Below are 9,302 nucleotides of genomic sequence, written 5' to 3'. Positions count from 1 at the left end.
GTCATTTTTTTTTTGCCTATCTCAGACAAAAACACTGACTAAGCCCTTGACATTCTAATTTTGTCCTGCACTCGTTGTCCCTCTCTTTCTCTTTCATATATAGCTCTCTGACTTGCATTTCTGTCTCATACATTGCTCGTTAAGTAAATTCTTACTATTACTCCGTTAATTTTAAAAAATGTAAAGAACATGTTTATAATCGAGTATCTTTAATTTAAATTTTTATCGCGGTCTATGCTACGGAATGCAATCATCTCTTCATCTCTTGGCTTGGTTTTGTGGATAGCTAGGTACCGACTGGTACCAACACATATCTATCTATAGATATAATTTTGGATGTTCCGGTTACTGTTCATCTACAGTAACACCTATTGTCTGCTCCATCTGATTTTTATCTCACGGTAGAAATTCTACCACGTACGCCTCATCATTCCTCGCAACGTGTCTCTTTGCTCTCTTTGTAGAGTCGACAGCTGTTGGCTCCTTTGATTGTCCTTTATCCTCTTTGTTTCTGCTGATCGTCTCCTTCTCCGTCCTATCAACCGCTTCCCTTCTTCTTCTCCTCTCTCCGACGCCTTGTCCTCCCTTCTTCTTTCTCCTCACCTCCCTAACACCCAACTTCGCCTCCTTCCACGTGTGCATACCTTCTCCTCCCCTAAACCCTAAACCATCCCCTCACCTCCCTAACACCCAACTTCACCTCTTCGCCTCTACTCCCCACACAGCTTCATCTCATAGCCTCGCTCAATCCAATTTCCAAAACTCAAAAGGAGGGAGCTCAATTTGAAAGTTCCCAATGTGTCAGAAATTGAAGAAAAATGTTTGATTTATGTTTTCTTTCTAAAGTGTTTGATGATTTCTCTCTTCTTACATAGGATTTTAACATTATGAGGGATGGAAAAGTATGCAAGGGAAAGCACGGCTATGTCAAAAACCAGATTACCGGGATGCTCATGCAGGAGCCGACCGATGTTTTCTACCGAAATAATCTCTCCCCTACTGAGGTTAGTATTGTTTCTTTTTTCTTTTAAATCGTTCATGCCTTAATTAAATTGAACGAAAGGGTTTTCCATTTGGAATGATGGAACTAGAAAGTTTTAGTAATCCATTTCAGTATTTTTGCAATGAACGAAAGGGTTTTTCTTTTGAAATGGATGGAATTAACTTGAGGATTTTTGCAAGTTTCGTCTCCTTTGAGTACTGGAGTTAGTTGACAATTGGTTTCTCTTTCATTTACTCATTTTACTTTTGTTTTGTTTTAATTTTGTAAATTTTATCTTTGCGGTAACACTAAATATTGCAAAAAGGTGTCTGTGTCATTTAATTTCCAGCCCAGTAAGTGTCACGATCTAAATTTTGGAGCATGCAATTAGTTGGTGAAGGAATACATATAAGTGTCTAATATAGCTAATTATTCTTTTTGGGTTAGAACAAGCTACTGAGTTGAGGCATATGATGCAGCCAGTGTGGGAGCATGACTCGAGTAGAAGAACTGGTGCGAGAAATGGAACAGGTAAAATATGTAAGGCATAAGACAGTTACTTCGCATAACATTATCAAATCAATTTTAAAATTAAAATCACGATATTAATGTCCTTCAGTTTTATTGAAGCGAGGTTATTGATTTTAAGAATCAAATGGCTTAATGACAAGCACTATTAAACAGTGATCGATGTCCATGTTTAACAGATATATACTAATGGCACTGGATATTTCATGTCAATATCATATATATATGAACAATAAAAAATCAATCCATCCATATAATATGTATTATCTTATTATGAAGTATATTGCTCTTAGGTACCTTCTATATTCAACCTTGATTTTGCCGAGATTGCAGAACTGATCAGCATTGAAGGATCTTCCCAACGCACCAAATGATGTCCCACTCATATAAAAAAAAAGGTTGGGTCGTCATAGCATCCAGGGCACTCGTCAACAATTACAACAGTTTTTCCAGAAGATAAATAATTTGAGGTGCATCTGATCTGCATTTTCAGTGTAGGAGGAAAACAATTAGAAAATATTTTTTGACAGAAAGAGAGGCTACCAATCTGGTTTTTCAAGAAAGCACCAGTTGTGATGGTTAAACAAATTAAGGAAGTACTACTATAGCCGTCTCTATCAATTACTGGTACAATCACTGTACCAGTACCAATTTCTGACAGCCACTGGTACAGCAACTGTACCAGTATCAGTACCTTGAATCTAGCATTTTAAAGTCCTTCTTTAGTAGATAGCCAACATAGATAGCAATTATTTCCCAGTAATTATAGATGTCTTTTTTCCCAGTATAGGTGCAATTAGTTTATTTTTATGATACTTACCGATCATTCCCTCATCTTTGAAATTTTCCTTTATGAATGGATTGGGCAATTAGGTCATGCATTTTTTTTTAAGTTTCAATTTGAGTTGGGTTGTATGAATATATTTTAAGTAAGCAATTAGGTCATGTATATTTTAATGTTTAATTTTTTTTTGTTAATGTCTTTTTTTATTGTTTTATGTCTAATTTTGTCAAGGAGACACTGACAGCACCACCAAATCAGTATGTAGAAGAAAAATCATTTTAATTGAATTGTTCTTCAAATGATTTTTTTTTTTCAAATTGACAACTGTCTATTTCAACATATTTTTTTAGATTTAGTTCATTTTCTCTTTTCTTTGATTAATTATTAGTTTTATATACATGGATTAAGAATGCACGGCAAAAGACAACTATTTGTCTTCAACAATCATATTATGTGATATTCACTTGAGGGGCAATATAGTCTTTCAGTTCTCTAATATTGTAATAGACTTTTTATTCATTTTATCCTATATGCTTAATCTTTTGTACTTTCCAAACATGGCTTTTTAGAGAGGATTAAATTTAAAAATCTTCCTTGTCCTTAAGAGGACTGTCGAATAGCCTTAATGTGACTTAGTATAATGCTTACAGTTCAGATTGGGTCATTTCTTTGTCAAGAAAATTAGTTTTCACTTATTTTTTTTCACTATGAGGATGTTTCTTAATGATTTTTATATTAGGTTTTTTTTTAGTTTAGTTAAATTTGGTCTTTCTAACTGTGTTTCCTTCACAACTGATTGCAGTTTGTCCAGCATAAGGGTAAAAAGGCACTTCTCCCTGCCATGCAAAAACTTAATGAAGGTCAGTATTTGTATACGAGTCTTATAAACGACAATTGTATAATTATTCTTTTGTAATTGCATTAAATTTGACCTGGTAGCACTTTGGTCATGTCAATCAAAGGCTGATTGGTCTTGGTCACTCATTATAACCTTTGACTCTGTCACATAAGAAATTTTGTGATTCGTCTTGGTTTTGAATAACTAAATTTTCTTATCTGAGTATTAATCTTTGGAAGTTGCATATAGGAAATACATTGCCTTCTCAATTTGGTCGTTCTTACACTATCCATCTGTGAGAGTGTTGCAGATCAGGATTTTCCTTGCACAACCTATACATTATAATGTTTTAGGTCATGACATCTGATTTATGTTGTTTCTTATAACTAAATAGTACATGTATATGTGGTTTTAAAGTTCACCTTTACAAGATAAAGTATAGACATGTTGAATTTCATAGTTTTATTGAAACAATCAAAGAATAACCTCCAAAAATGGAGCCTACAATTTACAGGTATTTTCAATCACCTGTCAAAAATTATATGTGTGAAATATAAGTTCATATGAAGAACTGTGACTCCGAGACTTAGCTAGGCAAATCAAGCATTTATTATGTGAGATTGAATTCACTGGGGGTCTTATTGTGTCTTTGTTTCTGCTATGGATTATTCACAACCCAAATAATTGAGGTATAAATGCTCCCTATAGGGTTAAGCAATGCTTTTTTAGATTACTGATGTTGATTGCTTGGTCATGCAATCTGTGTAAATTGGTGTCCACTTTTGTTATTCTCTAATTAATTGTTCATTAAAGTTACTAAAAAAACAACTAACTTTGTTCTACAAAGAGGTTGTTCGTGATGAAAGAAATCTAGAAGAACTTGTATCAGTATATACATGTTCAGTTTTATTGATTAATGATTATGCAAACATCAAATGTAGTCAAATTATGTGGTCCAATTTTGTTGTATCATTTATTTTGTCCGCCTTTGCTGATTTTTTTTAAATGCTTCACAGAGGCTGCAAAGTTGTGCAAAGTTGTGAGAGGGCTCGAACTCTCAACCTTGGTGTATCTACCAGCCCCTTCGCACTTTCTCCAAACCAACTGTGCTACCGCCCCATTCTCAAGGTTCTCTCTCTCTCTCTCCCTCTCTCTGTGAATTTTACTTGACATTGATCTAAGTCATGAGTGAAAAAGAGAGACAAATTAAAGAAACAAGACATGAAGAGAATATGCAGCAATGTTGTGGGTTGAGATGCAACTTCTATACCTAGACATATATAGGTTGTGTAGAATGGGAACAATATGTTGTTGGTCTGGGTGATTCTGGTAGATTCGACTCCGCAATCAGATCAAGATGACATAAGCATGTGATATTTTATACCCATGAAATTGTTTTGAATCTTTTTTTTTTCTGAATTTTATGGGTTGTTCAAATGTCTTATTTTAGAGTTGCCATATTTTACTTAAATTTTATAATTTGTTGGGCAAATAACAATATTTTGGCAAAAAATTTTATACTTAAATTTTATATTTTATATGTCTAGGTATTGGAATACTTTGATTTAATTCTAATATAATTGTTATAGTTGTCATATAAGAATTTTATCATGATTGTTTAGGCACTTGCCAAGAAGGCTAACGTGAGATGTGCGAAAGTTGTATAAAGAGTTATTGATATGGTATAAGTTATTTTTATTTATTGTTATTTAAATCTGAACAATTGAAAGTAATGTACTGTGAAAGAATATTGATTTTTTAATTTGTTATTATTATTTTTTATTTTGTAAGATAGAGTTCGCAGCTGAAAATGATGAATATGGGGGGAAGATGAAGAAACAACTTCACCTTATTTTTCATGGTAACGTAAGATTTTTTTATGGCCAAATAGGATAATGTGCTATCATATGTGGCATCTTTCCTTTTCTCTAACATAGTACACCACACCACCCTTGCAATTAGGCAAAAATATATATTTTTTTATTGAAAGCTTAGTAGATGCTGCTAAGTGTTGTATTAATCGAATAGGCAAAAATGTGTTGTACAATATTAACTTATCTTTTGTAACAATTTCATAATATCTTTGCGAATGTGAATTGATACTTCCAACTTTATGTATAGTTTTTGTTACACATATCATCATTTCACTTGCTATACCATTTTAGTTATGCTCATGTACCACACTGTTTACGACATGTCACTGCCGAAGCAAAGCGAGGCTCCTATCTAGTTATATATAGTTCTGTTGCAGATCCATACTCAAAGTATCATTTCATTAAATATTTCTTTCTCGGCCTTCGCTAGTAGTTATTCAAAGAATATCTTAGCCCAACTTCTCTGTTGTAGTGTAATTGATGTTCTCTGGGCCCAGTTAAGGCCCAGATAATTGGAAATTAGTAGCAAGATATACTGTGCAGCCCAAGTTTGGGGTCAAGCACTAGGCTTAATTTTAACGAGCCTATTAATTAGTCAAATTTTGAACCATTAAAGAGCCGATCACAGCTGGACAAGTTTGAACCCGTTTTGTGCCAAAACCACCCGGGCAAATCACAAGCTCGTTCATAGATCAAAGATTTTTGTTGATTTGATATTGTGAGTCGCCTTACACCACGAGCTGAATTTTTTTCATCTTTTTCTTGTAAGAAGCTTAATTATCTTTTGAGTGAAGCTATGATAACATGCATATTATATAACGATTTCCGCTATGAACTCATATTTCCGTTTCTAAACTTTAAATAGTCTATCTAAATCGTTAAACATGATCTTCATATGAAAATATATTTGCAGATAAAATTTAATATTTTTGTAAAATTCGTTTACTAATTTTTTAGATAGGTAGAAAATCACTTGATTTGAAAATTTTGAACTATCTAATAGTAGTAATTTTCTACTTATCTAAAAAAAACAGTAAAAAATTCTAAATGATATAAAACTTGCTCTATAAGTACATTTTGATATGAAGATTATATTTGACGGTTTGGATTGACAGTTTCAAATCTAAAAATAGAGATATATATCCATAACAAGGATCAATCTTAGTTACCAGCCAAAGTCAAATTAACCATGGGATCATCCTATTATATAAAGCGCACAGAATGCTTCTGACTTACTATTTGAGTTCATTCTAAAGAATTAATTAAACTGCTGCAATAATTTAGAAAATTGACCAGAATAAGTGGAGTCATATGATGAAGAATAACTACTGGAACAATGGTCAAGAACTAATAATAAAAATAATTGTAGTTGCTAATGCTCTACAAAGGAGAGAAGGAGATATCAGGGATAATTAGTCATTTGCTGCCAGTTCATTTATTGATCCAAGCATTACGATGGGTGTAAGAATAGACTGAATAGTGGCACTTACTCTAGATTTTACCAAATTGGGTATGGTATAAAGTATAAACTCTCACTTATTTTTTTTCTGTGCCAGTATGGGACTTTTCACTGTTTGCAAAATTTTTAAAAAAATGATATGAAGTATAAACTCTGAGGAATTTTTTATTTTATTTGAGAAGAGAACACAAGAAAAGAAAAGCAATGCCTTCCCAACCTTCCACTCAATTCTCTGAATATTATGAATACTTCCCATCTCAATTTACTTTTCTAAAATGGGCCCTTTATCAATTATCTTATTTATCAATGGTTGTAAAGCCATGCATGGATTAATGGAGACCAGAAGCAAGCTTAGATGCCTTCAAGTCCTGCATCTTCTTTTTGCTAGCTTTTTATATATATACATAAACACACATACACAGATAGCTAGGCGTCCTAGCTTGATAACTTATTGATTACTAATCATGTTGAATTCGTCGAGGGAGAAGAGTTGGGTCAAGGAGGTCAGTAACAGTCTCAATAGCATAAGCCCAGTGGCGGAGCTCCACAAATGGAGCAAGCATTCGATATACCGTGTACCTGCTTGCATCAAGGAATTGAATAGCAAGGCATACAAGCCACAACTGGTGTCCTTCGGCCCGTTCCACCATGGTGAGCCCCAATTAATGCCCATGGAGGAACATAAACACAGGTACATATATATAATTGTATTTATTATAATATATGACTGATTAAAAACATGATACGATTAAGGTTATCGGCTAATACTGTGTAATTATTTTTTGTAGGGCCTTGCTTTACTTCCTCAAGCGTACCAAGCAGCCGCTGGAGTGCTTTGTAGATGCAGTAGAAGAAGTAGCGGTGCAGTTGCAGGAGTCGTACCAGAACCTGGACGAACGGTGGATCAAGGACAGAGACGGGTTCGTGCAGCTCATGATAGTCGATGGTTGCTTCATGCTTGAGGTCATGTGTAAATCGACTAACATCCCCTTCAATTTTGAAAAGACTGAATACAGGAGCTCCGCTGACGACTATGTACACAATGATCCGATATTTAGTGCACACGGGATGCTATACACCGTGCCGTATATTAAAAGGGATATGCTCATGATAGAAAACCAATTGCCTTTGCTAGTGCTTGAAAGACTAATCGCCACAGCTGGAGTGTCTAAAAAGGTACTGGTACATCAAATTCAGCAATTCATGTTATTTTAAGCATAATTAAATTAGCTGGCACATGCAAAAATGCAACTTCTATAAGTCTATACATCTTCAATTGTCTATACAAGTTATTTTTTTTTCTATTTATTTCACCATGCAGACTGCCGAGAATATAAACATGTTAGTCTTGAAATTTCTTGCTCCAAATTTAAGAACCGGCCACTTTGGGGTCCTGAGCCTACACCCACTCGACCTATACCGAAAAAGCCTTCTCCATGGCCCACAGGAATCTCTGCCTGACTACAAACCCGATCCAAACTCAAGCGAGATAATTCGATCGGCCATGGAGTTGTACGAGGCTGGCATCCGTTTCAAGCAGAGCTGCACAACTAGCCTGCACGACATTCATTTCAAGCACGGTGTCCTCAGCCTGCCGGTAATCATTGTTGACGACACTACCGAGTACATGTTTCTCAATCTCATGGCCTTTGAGCGTCTTCATGTTGGGGCCGGGAATGAGGTCACATCGTATGTTTTTTTCATGGACAACATCATCGACTCTGCAAAAGATGTCAGACTACTCACCACTAAAGGTACACTCAGCTCGCCATAATGAATTATAATGAATTATAATCAATTAAATGCAAAATTAGTTTTGGACTAATAATTAATCAAACAGTAACATTATTATAAATATAGGAATAATTCAGAATGTTTTGGGGAGCAAAAAGGCTGTTGCGAAGCTTTTTAATAGCCTATCAAAGGATGTAGTGTTGGATCCGGAAAACAACCTCGACAAGGTGCAATGTATGGTGAACGTCTACTGTCAGAAGCCGTGGAACAAGTGGCGGGCCAACCTGCTCCACACCTATTTTAGAAGCTGTCAAAAATAATAGAACTGTCAAAAAATAATAATAAAACAACTCAAGAACACAAGACTCCCATGAATCTCCCTTCCCTCCCTTATTTTATTTATTTATTTTCTTTTTTGATTGAATTACACAGCTCTTATATGCCTATGTATCAATTCAGAAATATTTTGTATATCATACTAAACATGGAAACTAATCTTTAGAATTAATGACAAATAATCAAGAGTGAGTCTATGGTACTATGCATATCACGGGTTGTTACCGTGCTACGGCTCTATATTCGAGTTTTCAAATTCTAACGATTGATCCGAACCGTTCATTTTGTTCTCCATATTAATATGTGTTTGGAGACCAAATTTTACATTTTTTGAAAAAAATTTACTATTTTTTTAGATATTTAGAAAATCACTTGATTTGAAAATTCTGGACCATCCAAAAACAGTGATTTTCAATAAATCTAAAAAAATAGTAAAAATATTTCAAAAAATGTAAAATTTGGTCTCCAAACACATATTAATATGGAGAACAAGATGAACGGTTCGGATCGACCGTTAGGATTTGAAAACTCGAATATAGAGCCGTAGCACGGTAACAAATCGTAATATGCATAGTACCATAGACTCACTCAATAATCAAATACTATTTATTGCCTATTTCACTAGATATGATTGATATCCTTTAATTTCTTCTTTCATTCTTTTGAGTAGATATAGATATTATAGAGGATTCGGCTTGATCCCCAAGTTATGCTGGAACCGAGTGTAATCTTAATACCCCCCCCTCACGAGGGTACGTAAATGTCTA

At 34.4% G+C, this 9,302-nt stretch overlaps 2 protein-coding genes across 18 annotated transcripts; both read left to right on the top strand.

Moving 5' to 3' along the window:
- The first annotated feature begins 448 nt into the window (after positions 1–448).
- Positions 449–5,252, top strand: LOC144555257 (uncharacterized). Of its 17 annotated transcripts, none has more exons than XR_013512020.1 (7): positions 454–1,004; positions 1,430–1,513; positions 1,844–1,908; positions 3,097–3,154; positions 4,149–4,260; positions 4,755–4,814; positions 4,924–5,252. XR_013512020.1 is itself a non-coding variant. In XM_078303539.1 (5 exons), the coding sequence occupies exons 1-4, from the start codon at positions 888–890 to the stop codon at positions 4,777–4,779; spliced, it is 312 nt and encodes a 103-aa protein (XP_078159665.1). In that variant the 5' UTR covers positions 449–887; the 3' UTR covers positions 4,780–4,814; positions 4,924–5,252. The 17 variants fall into 17 exon arrangements, 1 of the variants encoding a protein (XP_078159665.1); XR_013512014.1 differs by having other exon boundaries at positions 1,804–1,908; XR_013512008.1 differs by having other exon boundaries at positions 455–1,004; positions 1,804–2,004.
- A 1,573-nt stretch (positions 5,253–6,825) lies between these two features.
- Positions 6,826–8,637, top strand: LOC144565544 (UPF0481 protein At3g47200-like). The gene is made up of 4 exons (XM_078315335.1): positions 6,826–7,156; positions 7,254–7,641; positions 7,787–8,219; positions 8,326–8,637. The coding sequence occupies exons 1-4, from the start codon at positions 6,930–6,932 to the stop codon at positions 8,517–8,519; spliced, it is 1,242 nt and encodes a 413-aa protein (XP_078171461.1). The 5' UTR covers positions 6,826–6,929; the 3' UTR covers positions 8,520–8,637.
- The last annotated feature ends 665 nt before the right edge of the window (positions 8,638–9,302 follow it).

This window comes from Carex rostrata, chromosome 1, assembly GCF_964058835.1.
Source record: "Carex rostrata chromosome 1, lpCarRost1.2, whole genome shotgun sequence".
In the NCBI taxonomy this organism is placed as follows: Eukaryota; Viridiplantae; Streptophyta; class Magnoliopsida; order Poales; family Cyperaceae; genus Carex; species Carex rostrata.
This window is presented reverse-complemented; position numbering and strand designations above follow the sequence as displayed.

Bases quoted from the DNA above. Each gene is read 5' to 3' on its own strand.
- LOC144555257 (XM_078303539.1), top strand. From the start codon at position 888: ATGAGGGATGGAAAAGTATGCAAGGGAAAGCACGGCTATGTCAAAAAC. The intron at 3,155-4,148 runs GTCAGTATTTGT...AATGCTTCACAG, and splicing joins CATGCAAAAACTTAATGAAG to AGGCTGCAAAGTTGTGCAAA. The intron at 4,261-4,754 runs GTTCTCTCTCTC...ATGATTGTTTAG, and splicing joins GCTACCGCCCCATTCTCAAG to GCACTTGCCAAGAAGGCTAA.
- LOC144565544 (XM_078315335.1), top strand. From the start codon at position 6,930: ATGTTGAATTCGTCGAGGGAGAAGAGTTGGGTCAAGGAGGTCAGTAAC. The intron at 7,157-7,253 runs GTACATATATAT...TATTTTTTGTAG, and splicing joins ATGGAGGAACATAAACACAG to GGCCTTGCTTTACTTCCTCA. The intron at 8,220-8,325 runs GTACACTCAGCT...TTATAAATATAG, and splicing joins CAGACTACTCACCACTAAAG to GAATAATTCAGAATGTTTTG.